This window comes from Procambarus clarkii, chromosome 10 (assembly GCF_040958095.1).
Source record: "Procambarus clarkii isolate CNS0578487 chromosome 10, FALCON_Pclarkii_2.0, whole genome shotgun sequence".
NCBI lineage: Eukaryota > Metazoa > Arthropoda > Malacostraca > Decapoda > Cambaridae > Procambarus > Procambarus clarkii.
The window spans coordinates 44,145,021-44,160,020 of record NC_091159.1 but is presented as its reverse complement, the minus strand read 5'-3'; the positions used below and the strand labels follow the sequence as shown (position 1 = coordinate 44,160,020).

The following is a 15,000-nucleotide window of genomic DNA, read 5'->3' as shown; positions in this document are numbered from 1 at the left end:
GGGGACAGGTCTGGCGTGATATCAACCCACAGGTGGTTCTCTCTCTCTGCCTCTTGAAGTATTTCATCTCCCAAATGATATCGTGTGTCTGACCACCTCCTTCCTACACCTATCTTCATTACATTACATTTACTCGGCTTAAACTCTAACAACCATTTGTTCGACCATTCCTTCAGTTTGTCCAGGTCTTCTTGAAGCCTCAAGCTGTCCTCCTGTCTGTCTTAATCCTTCTCATAATTTTAGCATCGTCAGCAAACATTGAGAGGAATGAGTCTATACCCTCTGGGAGATCATTTACGTATATCAGAAACAGGATATGTCTGAGTACAGAGCCCTGTGGGACTCTACTTGTGACTTCACACTATTCTGAAGTCTCACGCCTCACATTAACTCTCTGCTTCCTACTGCTTAGGTACTCCCTTATCCACCTAAGGATGGATAAGAGAGTTAAGCGGTTAGTTCTGCTGGCCATTATTTATATTTTTCAGTAGGTGGGTGAAGCCTTGAGAGCGTTGGGATGCAGACACAGAACGTCAGCAAAGCACTGTGCGAGTAAAGTGCTATACACTTCACCCGTTGTGAGTCGCATGTCGCTTGGATTAATGCAGTCTCCGTGGTGTAGTGGTAAGACACTCGCCTGGCGTTCCGCGAGCGCTATGTCATGGGTTCGTATCCTGGCCGGGGAGGATTTACTGGGCGCAATTCCTTAACTGTAGCCTCTGTTTAACGCAACAGTAAAATGTGTACTTGGATGAAAAAACTATTCTTCGCGGCAGGGGATCGTATTCCAGGGACCATAGGATTAAGGAGTTGCCCGAAACGCTACGCGTACTAGTGGCTGTACAAGAATGTAACAACTCTTGTATATATCTAAAAAAAAAAAAAAAAAAATGAGCATTTGGCGTTAGTTGATGAGGACGGGTTGGACGAGGACCCGGTTGTCAACATGACCGTGTTCAAGTGGACAATCAATACACTTGAAGACGTGCTCCATTCACTTCCGAGTGCCAGTGTAAACACCCCCCCCCCCCCCCGCCAGGTCACCGTAGCCACAACCCCTTACCTACAACTGCACATAAACCAATGTTATATAAACAAAATGGAGTGTTATACGTGAAGGACTCATCCCTTCAGTTACCTAGCAGTAAATAGGTACCTGGGTGTTAGTCAGCTGTCACGGGCTGCTTCCTGGGGGTGGAGGCCTGGTCGAGGATCGGGCCGCGGGGACACTAAAGCCCCGAAATCATCTCAAGATAACCTCTCGAGAAGAAGATTGTTCTAACTAGGGAAGACTTGTTCTTTATGCTCCATTGTTTCAAGAGTAGATTAGGACATATTGCAGTTGGCTTCGTTCTCAACTCACAATCGGGGGGGATTACGGGTTCGATTCCTGGGGTGCAATGGGAAGGGTTGGGCACGTTTTCTTACACCTAATGCCACTGTTCACCTAGCAGTAAATATGTACCAGTGAGTCTCCTGGGGAGAGTCAGTATTGCATCGAGGTCCCTTGATGCAAACCTAATGTATATATATATATATATATATATATATATATATATATATATATATATATATATATATATATATATATAAACGGAGTTACATATGGGTTACAAAGATGGTTGTCATAGGTTGTCGAGTTCCTCCAGCTCCTCAGATGGCGGGCAGGAACCCTGGATGCAGTGCGCATTTCCCCTCTGTATCGCCACACTGAGGCGCTGGAAAAGAAAGCTTGCAGCTCTCGGGTCCCTTGTTGTTTCAATGAGCCTAGAACCCAGTTCCTTCAAAAAACTAGTAGCACTTTTACCCCAGGCGCCGAGCGTCTCAGAAGCAATGGGGACAAAATTGTAGTGGTGATCCAGTATATATATATATATATATATATATATATATATATATATATATATATATATATATATATATATATATATATATATATATATATATATATATATATATATATATATATAAACGCCTACAGCGGTGTTTCCTGTAGGCATATATATTATTAAATGTATATGAAAATGTATATTAAATGACAGGGTGAGAACACTGATGCTAGCGCGAATCTTCTCTATGTTCCTTACATTTTTCTTCACTTGAGGAGGAAGTTGAAAAATTAACTCTCCACAGTTCATTTTTAAAGTGTTATTTATCCTGATGCTAAGAGATGCGTTTCGTTAACTCTTGTTAACATTGTCAAAGGCAGAGTAACAATGATTATAAATTGTCGTTGTTGTTGTTGTTGTTTTAGATTTACCTACTCAGAATGAAATGTCCATGTAGCACGGGCTATGGTGAGCCCGTAATTGAGTTCGGTTATCCGCAATAACTTTGTTACTGTGATATTTGGGGCAAAGTTTTAAATGGAGGTGGGGATTCCTCCTTTTTCCCTGTTTCTTTTTTCGTCTCTGTTTTAGTGCACTGGTCTGATACAAATTGTTGTTGTTGTTAGAGATTCAGCTACTTGGAACAAGATCCAAGTAGCACGGGCTATGGTGAGCCCGTAACTTACCTGGCACAGGAGCGGGGCAAGAAGCACGGGCTATGGTGAGCCTCGTGGACGGGAGATGTCTCCCGTGAAATTGTCTTGCTGTGTCACATATGTACTCGAGGATGAGGTGAAGAAGCACTTCACTTCCAGATCCACTTGAGGGTGTGAGGCCTTTCTAGCCCTTCTCGAGGTTATCTCGAGATGATTTCGGGGCTTTAGTGTCCCCGTGGCCCGGTCCTCGACCAGGCCTCCACCCCCAGGAAGCAGCCCGTGACAGCTGATTAACACCCAGGTACCTATTTTACTGCTAGGTAACAGGGGCATAGAGTGAAAGAAACTCTACCCATTGTTTCTCGCCAGCGCCCGGGATCGAACCCGGGACCACAGGATCACAAGTCCAGCGTACTGTCCGCTCGGCCGACCGGCTCGCCCTAGGTTGTATAATACAATAACTCTTGTCCTATTTTCGGAGCACCGGTCCTGTGCCAGGTAAGTCCACTGCGGGCTCACCATAGTCCGTGCTACTTGCCCCGCTCCTGTGCCAGGTAAGTTACGGGCTCGCCATAGCCCTTGCTACTTGGAACTTGTTCCAAGTAGCTGAATCTATAACAACAACAACAATCCTATTTTCCTATAATATCTCCTTTTAATATTATGAATGGTCTCTGCTTCAACAACCTGCCCCTTTAGTTCATTCCATTCTGCCACTACTCTCACATCAGTATACCATCTCCATGACTCACCTGAGTCTGAACCTTGTCCCTGTTCTCTTGTTCTATTTGTGTTCACGGCAAACATTTCATCTTTTTTTTACACTCTGTTAATACCCTTAAGTATTTTATACGAGTCTATGATGTCTCCTCTCTCCCTCTCTCTCTCTCTCCTCAGTTCTAGCAGCGTCAGGTTTCAGTCTCTCTCCATCTCCCATCCCTCGCAATTCTGGGATGAGTCTCTTTGCAAACTTCCGAACCTTTTTGACTTTCCTTGTGTGTTTCTTAAGATGTGAGCTCGAGTATGGGGCGGCGTACTCTAAGGCTGGTCTCACGTAGGTGCTCTACAGCCATCTAAGTGCCTCCTTATATAGGTTCCTGAAGGATGCTCTGACTTTGGCGAGCGTAGAGTATGCGGCGGACGTTATTCTGTTTATATGAGCTCCTGGAGGTAAGGTTTTAGTGTTAAGACCACTTCGAGGTCATTTTCTCTAGTCGTTATAGGGAGGTAGTTCCCCTCCGTCGTGTGTTGTCCCTCTGGTCTCCTGTTACCTGTTCCCTTTTCCATCACCTTACACTTGCTGGTATTGAACTCCAGAAGCCATTTCGCGGACCCACTCTGCAACCTATTTTACGTCATCTTGGAGACTCTGACAAGCCTCGTCGTCTGTGTCGACTCCTCGTGGTAGTTCTGCATCGGTTGTAAATACATAAGACTTTCCTCCTACAGACAGGTCATTTAAATAAATGAAAAATACTATAGGGTCCCATCAGCGATCCTTGAGCTGCTCCGCTTGTTACCCTTCTCCAGTCCGACCTCTGGCTCCTCATTGTGTCGCCTGTCTGTCAGGTAATTTTCTTAGCAATGTCAAGTGTTATACGACATGTTCCTGCCTGCGCGGGTTTTAGTCAAGCTAAACCCCGCGTCACACAATGGCATTCTGTGACGCGGGGTTTGTTCTACAGTGGCATTCGTCACTGTACAGGAAACTAAACCAATTACCAATATAATTACACTTTTTTATGGACTTGTTTATTTGTCTCTTCAGCGACGGACTGACGCCACAGTAACCGGGGCGTCACGTGAAGATAATCACCAGGAAATCACATCTATCAGCAATTGGCGTGGGTACTTGAGCTTGGGGGGGGGGGAGGGGGGGCTGTTAACCTTGCAGCTCTCTAGTAATTACAAGTCGTTCAGCTACACACACACACACACACACACACATACACACACACACACACACACACACACACACACACACACACACACACACACACACACACACACACACACACACATATGCAATCTTCTCTCTCTTATAATAATATAAATTTAAAGTAAATAGATTTAATAATAATAATTAAATAATAATTATAGTAATAACTCCGCTTTAAAAACTTCGTTACTTCCCAACACGAAGAAAATGGTCACCTTTCCCGTTACTGTTGCTAAGGGTGCCTTGTTGCCGTTAATGGGGGTCTCAACAGGTTATTGAAGGGCCTCGTGCCGTTGTTGCCTGTTGCTGCCGTCCAGGAGGAGTCATTCCGCTGCCCCGTTATCGTGGCTACCGTTAAAACGGGACAATGCCCCTATTTCCCGTTAACGGGCCCTGTTACATCCACTCAATTACCAGTTGTAGCTGAAATGTGGTATATTGCGCCCTGTTAGGCGATGCTGTTGTTGTCACTTTAGCTATTAACTTTTGGATTGCTCCGTACTGTTATTACGTCATTGTTTCAGTCCAACTGCCTTGTGCCGTTGTTAATTACTGTTATTCCGTTGTAGAACACCTATATTTTTGTTTTTTGATGCGTTAAGTTGTTCCGTTGTTATATGCCTGTTGTTCCAGCAACCGTTGCTACTTGTTACGTATTGTTGATTGAGGACTGTTTATAGCTCGTCGCTGTTTGACTAAGTAACAGGCAACAGATAGTGAATAGGTTACTACACTTCTCAAAGTCAATCACTGTTACCTGATTCTGTTTTTTCCCCCCCTGTCTGTTCGACTCCTTCTGTTTCTTCCCCTCTGTTCGACTCCTGTTTCGCCTCTGTTTGACTCCTGTTTCGCCTTCCTTTTCGACTCCTGTTTCGCCTACCTGATCGACTGTTCATTATCTAACTTATCTTTTATCGCTCAGTGTAAGTTATTCATTATATTGTGTTCACTACAATATTGTTAATATAATGCTTACTCAAACTTATATATTGAATCATTGTCATTATAAATAATTTGCCATTGCATTGATATAATAATTATTATCATGAATTATTTATTGTTATATTTATTTGATTACGAAAATTATTTAAAAATTATTGTTATTAGGTAGAAGTACAATTATTTTCGGTATCATAATAATTTAATTATAAAATGATAATTATGGCATATTGATATGAATATATTTATTAATTTAGTATAGCTGTTTAATAATTAGTGGCTGTTTAATAATTAGTGAGTTTAATATGTATTTATTATTGATAAAATTATTTAGTAATTATTTATATAATTATAAAATTATAAGTAAAACTAATAATTATTAGTATAATGATTTAATTATTATAATTATTAACATAATTATCTATTATACTTAGAAAAAAATACGCACACGTCACTTATCTTTGAGTATTGCAAGAAGTACACTTAATTATAGTCCCGTTTTCCAACATTTAAGTAAAGTGCACTCCCAATAAAGGGTAGACTCAGGCAGGTATACCTCTGATACCATTATAGCCTCAGGTAGACTCACCCTGCTCTTCATATGTCGTGATTTGGTCGACATTCAGTAAAATACAAAGCAGTGGGTCTTCAAGACAGACAGATTGTTGTACGGAAACACTTGAACGTGTACGAGTAACCTGCCCGTCAGTCTGTCTGTCTCCCCGTCTGTCAAGCACCCACCTGTCCCCCAGCTCCACTGAGGCCGAACTTAGTTTCCTTTGTTGTAATGTATGTGTTTACAAACGACTTTCTAATGGGTTTGTTGTCAGATCATTTACAGGTAAGCCAGCAGCTTGTCTTCTAGCTAACACAACGATATATAGCATCAGGTTAGGTTAGGATAGATTAAGTTAGCTTAGATTAAGATAGGTTAAGTTAGGGTGGGTTGGGTTAAGTTGGATTAGGTTGTGCTACGTTAGGGTAAGTTGGGTTTGATAAAAAAAAAGGTTAGATTAGGTTGTACTAGATTAAGTTGGGTTGGGTTAGGCTATGCTACGTTATATTGGGTTGGGTTAGGTTAGGAACGTTTAAATGCCAGAAATAATCCATTGACGAACCATCTTAGGGACGAAGTGGCAAGTAGGCCTATCCCAAATTCTGGCCAAAAAAAATTGGCCTTTCCACCTCTAATCTCCCCCAATCACCAATTAGCAAACGAAACGAAAAAAAGAGCCTGCCTAACCCACTGTTCTCGTATTTAACTACTGCATGCGATTATTAATTCTTATATACTGTATACTGATCGTGTTAAACGCTGCTCACGGCAATTGAATGAACTAAACCATTGGAACCATTGATTGGGGGGTTTGCTAAACCACTTTAGACGACCTGTGGTACACCATTAACGCTAATAGATAATGTGTGTGGTAAGTCGTTTGTACCAATATTTGGCGAGTCGTCGGGTCTATTAATGACCATTCCCCACTCGTGAATAGGTTGTGGTACATCCTGGATGGTACCTTGGTACCACAGACCCCTCTCAACGCACCTGTCTGGTACTAGGTACCGATTGGTACTCTTTGTAAAGCGACTATATGGCTTCGTATATGATACTTTGGATGAATCAGCTGGGGCTCAAGCGGTACCTTGTATCGGTACTCAAGCGGTACCTGGTATCGGTACACAAGCGGTACCTCGTTGGTATCCAGAAAGACCCCACAGTGCTCAACAGTATACGTGGTGCGGTGTTAGTCTACTATTTGAGTGCACCAAGACACAAAAAGTCGTTGGTACTCGAGGAAAAGTACCCCAGGTATGGTGCCAGAGTGCCAGAGTACTCCTCGGTACTCTGGCACAACTTGTGTTGGTACAGGTACTCCGAAGTAACATCCGTAGCCACTCACCCAACACCCGCAGGCACTCACGCAACACCCGCAGGCACTCACGCAACACCCGCAGGCACTCACGCAACACCTGCAGGCACTCACGCAACACACGCAGGCACTCACGCAACACCCGCAGGCACTCACGCAACACCCGCAGGCACTCACGCAACACCTGCAGGCGCTCACGCAACACCTGCAGACAACACGCAACACCTGCAGGCACTCACGCAACACCCGCAGGCCCTCATGCAACACCCGCAGGCCCTCACGCAACACCCGCAGGCCCTCACGCAACACCCGCAAGCCCTCACGCAACACCCGCAGACTATAAATAAATCAAGATTGCAACACTTACATCCAGTTGCCGGCGTAGACCGTGTCGACCTGCTGGTGCAGGAGGAAGAGCAGGAGCCTGAAGGAGGAGGAGGCAGCGAGGTGCTGTCTCCGGCGGCCCCGCTGCCGCTCCATGGCTGAGGGCTTCCCCGTGGAGCCTCAAGGAGGAGGCTTCCCCGTGGGGCCTCAAGGAGGCTTCCCCGTGGGGCCTCAAGGACGAGGCTTCTCCGTGGAGCCTGAAGGAGGAGGCTTCCCCGTGGAGCCTGAAGGACGAGGCTTCTCCGTGGAGCCTGAAGGAGGAGGCTTCCCCGTGGAGCCTCAACAAGGAGGCTTTCCCGTGGGGCCTGAAGGAGGAAGCTTTCCAGTTAGGCCAGAGGGAGGCTTCAGACGGGGTATGGGGAGGGGGGTTTCTATGGGGGAGGAGAGGGCAGGGGTTAGGGAAGGGAGTTATCAAGTACAGCCGACGTAGGCTCGGACACACACACACACACACTCCGTCACCACGATTCAAGCCCTTCCGCGCCTCCACTGGCTGTTCCAGTCGGGTAACTGGCCCCTTGTGCTAGGGCTCGCCACCGAAGGGTCACATCGCGCCACATTTCAGTGATTTCAATTGTCGATTTAGCAAAGTTTCCAGCATTTTCCACCGGCTCGCCCGGCAGCCACGAGCACCATAAACACGCTCCGGGGAACGCAAGCAAACACTAAGGGTCGTCGTGGCTTCCGCACCCACGTGACAAGTCCCCGACGGAGATAAATTCAGCGAAGGAACGGAGAAGCGCTGGAGCGACAGACTCCCGCTCACTACCTGGCACACTCTGAGGTCGTCACGGAACTGAGGTGGCGGCCTGCTTTGTCATCTTGCGAAGCCCCGCCCACCGCGCCCGCCTATTGGCCCGCTAATTCAGACACTCGGCGCCGATTGGTCAGCGGCGATCTCCCAAAGGAACCGATCTCCTGTATGTGTCTTTTCAGAATACATGTTTTTCCTTCATATATTCACAACACGAGCAAGGCCGCGAATCCATTCTCGTCACTGATACAGCTTGTTAAAAACAGTTGCCACGGGGCGTCTCGGGTAACTGCCCAATTGGCTAATCTGCCCCAGTTCAGAGCCTCTTAAAACAACGGAAAACATTGAAAATTCACAAGAGCATCTTCCAGACAGGGATATCATCGCATACCAGTCAACTGGAAGTATTCTTTTCCAGCCCCCTTCCACCCCACCCTTCTACCCTTTTCCTTCGCCCCTCCCACACTCCTCCCCCTCCCATCTCTGGACTGTCACAGCTTGTGCCTGGAAGGTCGCCCCCCCCCCCCGCCCCAGGGGAAGGGGGGGGACTGGAACACACCTCCCAAGACATAAACATGACATCAGCGCCACCTGGACTCCCGGGAAGTAAACAAATATATAAACAATGCGGGAAAATTGTATCGGAAATGAAGGTAACTTTGGTAGGATTTTATTTGTTAAGAAGCAGGTGTTTATGTGTGTGTGTGGGGGGGGGGAGATTGTGTGTGTGTGGGGGGGGGTGTTTGTATGTGTAGGGGAAGGGTGATTGTGTGTGTATGGGGGTTAATTTTGTGTGTATGTGTCTGTGTGTTTTTGTGTGGGGATGGGGGGTATTTGTTTGAGTGGAGGGAATATTTGTGTGTGTGTGGGGGGGGGTGATTGTATGTGTGTGTGGGGGGGAATGATTGTATGTGTGTGTGGGGGGGTGATTGTATGTGTGTGTGTGGTGGGGGGGTGATTGTATGTGTGTGTGTGGTGGGGGGAATGATTGTATGTGTGTGTGGGGGGGGGTGATTGTATGTGTGTGTGGGGGAGGGTGATTGTATGTGTGTGGGGGGGGTGATTGTATGTGTGTGTGGGGGGGGGGGGTGATTGTATGTGTGTGTGGGGGGGGTGATTGTATGTGTGTGTGGGGGGGGGTGATTGTATGTGTGTGTGGGGGGGTGATTGTATGTGTGTGTGTGGGGGGGTGATTGTATGTGTGTGTGTGTGGTGGGGGGGTGGGTGTTAGTATGTATTTTCGTGTGTGTGCTTTCATGTGTTCTCACTAATTTGAACTCACCTATTTAGGCATGCAGAATCGAGATCTATCTCTTGGATCTCGCTTTTCTAGTCGCCGGTTGTCTAATGCAATGACTCGTCTGTATACTCACCTAGTTGTGCTTGATGGAGTTGAGCTTCAGCTCGTTGGTCCCGCCTCTCAACTGTCAATCAACTGGTGTACAGGTTCCTGAGCCTACTGGGCTCTATCATATCTACATTTGAAACAGTGTATGGAGTCAGCCTCCACCACATCACTGCCTAATGTTATTAACGACTCTGACACTGAACAAATTGTTTATAATGTCTCTTGGGCCCATTTGGGTACTCTGTGAATTTGTGTCTGTGAATCTGTCCTTATCTACTCTGTTAATTCCCTTGAGAATTTTTAATCTTATCTGGAGATGGTTTCAGGAGTTCTTCTACACTCCGAGCCCTGCCTGGAGCCAGGCTCGACTTGTGAGAGATTGATCCAACAGGCTGTTGCTTGTAGCGGCCCGCAGGTCCACATATCCACTACAACTTGGTTGGTCCGGCACTTCTTGTAGGAACTTATCTAATTAGTTTTTGAAGTAATCCACCTTTGTTCCGGCAATATTTCTAGTGCTTGCTGGGAGGCTGTTGAACAGCTGTGGTCCTCAGATGTTCAGACAGTGTTCTCTGATTGTGCCTATGGCACCTCTATTCTTCACTGATTCTATTCTGCATTTCCTTCCGTATCTCTCGATCCAGTATGTTGTTATTCTACTATGCAAATTTGGGACCTGGCCTCCAGTATCTTTTGTGCATATATTATTTGATACCTTTCTCATCTCCTTTCCAGAGAGTACATTTTGAGAGTTTTGAGACGGTCCCAATAATTAAGGTGGTTTAACGTGATTATGCGAGCCGTATTGGTTCTCTGTATTGCCTCTATTTCAGAAATATATCTTGTACTGAAAGCAGAAGTGAGTACCGAGCAGTACTCAAGACGGGACAGCACCGGGGATTTAAATAGTGTTAGCGTTGCTGTGGGCTCTCGGGATTTTAAGGTTCTCATAATCCATCCTATCATTTTCCTGGCCGCCGCTATGTTCATCTCTTTATGTTCAGTAAACGATAGGTCGTCTGACAACATAATTCCCAGATCTTTTACATGCTGTTTTCCCTTGGACTTATCGCCGTTAAACATCATGTTATTTTCTGTCGCCTAATCGAAGACTTTTTATTAATATCGGCTTGTAGTTTTTCAATGCCTTCGATTGAGGAAATTTTCAAGATGATTTTGATTCATGAGCAAAGGATGACACGAGGCTATGACTAGAATTTTTTGTCTATACCTGAGATAAGAATGGAAAATAGCTGTGGTGTACCACTGCTATATCTATATGTACTATATTTACTGGTACAGAGCTATTGAAATAGCTCTGTACCCCAGGACTGTGCCCTGGGATACAGACCTCTTTGATGCACTTGGACTTGATTCTTATTGTTGATTTGTGGAACCAATAACCACGTACCATGGTGGAGGTGGGGTCCCTCGATTGTTTCAAGCGTGGGTTGGACATGTATATGAGTGGGATTGGGTGGTTATAAATAGTAGCTGCCTCGTATGGGCCAATAGGCCTTCTGCAGTTACCTTTGTTCTTATGTTCTTATTTGACTGTTACTCTTTGCTTTCAGTTTGAAAGAAAGTTTAAAACCCAACATCGCACTTTACCCATTATTCCTATTGATCTCATTTTATGGGATCACTGAACTATCACGCCATGGTACACCAACCGGGCTGTGGTGGATATGTGGGCCTGCGGGCCGTTCCACTCAACAGCCTGGTGGACCAAGCTCTCCCAAGTCAAGCCTGGTCTTCGAGGACCAATCCGCCTTTACCATTGTTACTCAGAACCAATCAGCCTTCACTCTGATTGGTCCGAGTGATTTTCCGATCATCACGTCAATGTGATTTATCTGTCCATTGACGTATACTCTAAGGCCACAAATCGTCTTATTAGAAAATGGAAGCGGATCGCGAAAGTGACGTAACTGTCCCGTTTTCTGTTTTGGGGTCCTCTGGTCGGTTAGGATAAGGGCACTTTAGTACGACAGCTTCATGACGTTGGGAAAGCTTGAGAGGAAGGGCTGGTGGCAGAGCCCACTAATATACCCTCTGGCTATACTCTGGGCTAATGTGTCTTCAAAGACATATTAACAAATGTTAAAATACTCTTTAACCAAAGACGATATTTTCTCGAATATAAGTTTATGTTAATGTTGACTATAATTTAGTGTATCGTTTCAGAAGGGATAGGTTAGGTTAAGTTAGGCTAGGTTAAGTTATTTTAGATTAGGTTAGGTTAGGTTACGATAGGCTAGGCTAGGTTAGGCTGTGCCAGGGGGGGGGAGGGACACGTACGTTGAACGCAGCACTGTTGAGTAAAAGTTCAACATGAGTAGTTGTGATTCAAGTGTAAAACGTTTTCACTCATAAAATTAATGAGCATACGGCCATTGTTTAGTAGAACGGCCTGTCACTCACTCACTCACTCACTCACTCACTTACTCACTCACTCACTCAAGCAAGGGTAACCAGCTGCATGGTTCCCTCAGTGGGGTAAATGGTAGTTCACTCATCACAGAGATCATTATAAGCTCACATGCAGACCATTTCTCGCTGTTACCTCACAGTGAGGAGCAGCAGTGTGGACAGTGGCCGATGGTGGCCGTTGACAGGCCCTTTGTCGGGGGTGTTGCTACTGTCTGTTCCTGTCTGTGGTGTGTTGCAGAGAATTGTTCCTTACGTTTTACTGTTCCGTGATGTCGTTGTGTTGATTTGTGATGCTGTATGTTGCAAATGTGTTGCTCCTTGTTGTTCTATCGTGCCCTTGTTGTGGGTGTTGTTGCTGTTGTATGTGGGTGTTGCTGTGTATCTTTCTGTTGCTGTATGTGTGGTGTTGTATGCATCTGTGTGTTGTATGTTGCTGTTGTGTGTTGCTGTATGTTGTATATTTTGCTGCATGTTACTCTTTTGTGTATGTCGGTGTATTTCGCTATTGTTGTTGTTGTGTATATTGTATGTGGCTGTTGTGAAGCAGAAAAATGATAAAAGTGTAGATCTTTGTAAGAAGTGTCGTACCAGAGCTAAGAGGACTAAGCTACAAGCACAGGCTAGGGGGAACTAGCCTCACAACCCCAGAAGATAGACACAACAGAGGGGGGGGGATAGTTCCTTCTATCCTCTGGGAGTTGTGATGATACAGATTGAAGCTGGACGCGCAAATGAGCCGCAGGAGTGAACGAAAGGAAGTACTCGCACTCTGTAAAGTTGATCTCAACAGGAGTGCACTGAGTGAAGAAGCTGTGGAAGATCCACCTCTATCCAAAGCCAGATTCGACAAATACATATTTTAAACGTCAACAAAGACAGTAAACAAGGTACAGCAAGTACAACAGTTCCTTTTGACCATGTCGTAGCTCAGTCGATTAAGGCAGCGTCTGGGATGCTCTCGGACGCAGGTTCGAATCCTCCTCACGGCTTGGATTTGTTCAAGTGCAACAAGGCTTAGTAGGCTGGAGGGGCAAGGGAGCTAGACCTCACAAACTAATAGGTAAGTACAGCTAGGCCAGCACATCCACCTTGAGAGTGACGTCACGTGGTTAATTACCCTCCACGACCCTTAACCCAACCAACAACCGCATACGAGCACCACCATCGGACGCCTCGCCTTATCCGGCCCGGGTCGGATAAGTAATCAAAATGCTAATGACTGTAGGGTGTGCCGGTGATAATTACCAGTTGACAACGTCTCAGGCATTTTGTGCACTCTGACCCCACTCACCCCTAGCTCAATGACCAGTGGTTCATGGTGGTTACTAGTGAACCATGGTAGTTACTAGTGAACCATGGTGGTTACTTGTGAACCATGGTGGTTACTTGTGAACCATGGTGGTTACGAGTGAACCATGGTGGTTACTTGTGAACCATGGTGGTTACGAGTGAACCATGGTAGTTACTAGTGAACCATGGTAGATACTAGTGAACCATGGTAGTTACTAGTGAACCATGGTAGTTACTAGTGAACCATGGTGGTTACTTGTGAACCATGGTGGTTACTAGTGAACCATGGTAGTTACTAGTGAACCATGGTGATTACTAGTGAACCATGGTAGTTACTAGTGAACCATGGTGGTTACTTGTGAACCATGGTGGTTACTAGTGAACCATGGTAGTTACTAGTGAACCATGGTGATTACTAGTGAACCATGGTAGTTACTAGTGAACCATGGTAGTTACTAGTGAACCATGGTGGTTACTAGTGAACCATAGTAGTTACTAGTGAACCATGGTAGTTACTAGTGAACCATGGTAGTTACGAGTGAACCATGGTAGTTACGAGTGAACCATGGTAGTTACGAGTGAACCATGGTAGTTACGAGTGAACCATGGTAGTTACTAGTGAACCATGGTAGTTACTAGTGAACCATGGTGGTTACTAGTGAACCATGGTAGTTACTAGTGAACCATTGTAGTTACTAGTGAACCATGGTAGTTACGAGTGAACCATGGTAGTTACGAGTGAACCATGGTAGTTATGAGTGAACCATAGTGGTTACTAGTGAACCATGGTAGTTACTAGTGAACCATGGTGGTTACTAGTGAACCATGGTAGTTACTAGTGAACCATGGTGGTTACTAGTGAACCATGGTAGTTACTAGTGAACCATGGTGATTACTAGTGAACCATGGTAGTTACTAGTGAACCATGGTAGTTACTAGTGAACCATGGTGGTTACTAGTGAACCATAGTAGTTACTAGTGAACCATGGTAGTTACTAGTGAACCATGGTAGTTACTAGTGAACCATGGTAGTTACTTGTGAACCATGGTAGTTACTAGTGAACCATGGTAGTTACTAGTGAACCATGGTAGTTACTAGTGAACCATGGTAGTTACTAGTGAACCATGGTAGTTACTTGTGAACCATGGTAGTTACTAGTGAACCATGGTAGTTACTAGTGAACCATGGTAGTTACTTGTGAACCATGGTGGTTACTAGTGAACCATGGTGGTTACTAGTGAACCATGGTAGTTACTTGTGAACCATGGTAGTTACTAGTGAACCATGGTAGTTACTAGTGAACCATGGTAGTTACTAGTGAACCATGGTAGTTACTAGTGAACCATGGTAGTTACTTGTGAACCATGGTAGTTACTAGTGAACCATGGTAGTTACTAGTGAACCATGGTAGTTACTAGTGAACCATGGTAGTTACTAGTGAACCATGGTAGTTACTAGTGAACCATGGTGGTTACTTGTGAACCATGGTAGTTACTAGTGAACCATGGTAGTTACTAGTGAACCATGGGTGGTTACTTGTGAACCATGGTAGT

General features: G+C 45.2%; 1 protein-coding gene across 2 annotated transcripts in view; it reads right to left on the bottom strand.

The window, feature by feature from the left end:
• LOC123773842 (protein Wnt-16) overlaps positions 1 to 8,531 on the bottom strand; it is a 362,399-nt gene extending 353,868 nt beyond the window's left edge. Inside the window, exon 1 of one of the 2 annotated variants that reach the window (XM_069321960.1) lies at positions 7,605 to 8,531. In XM_069321960.1, coding sequence (XP_069178061.1) covers positions 7,605 to 7,717 — 113 coding nt within the window. In that variant the 5' untranslated portion in view covers positions 7,718 to 8,531. The remainder of the gene's footprint in view (positions 1 to 7,604) is intronic. The other variant, XM_069321962.1, reaches the window with a different exon arrangement.
• Positions 8,532 to 15,000: the final 6,469 nt, after the last annotated feature.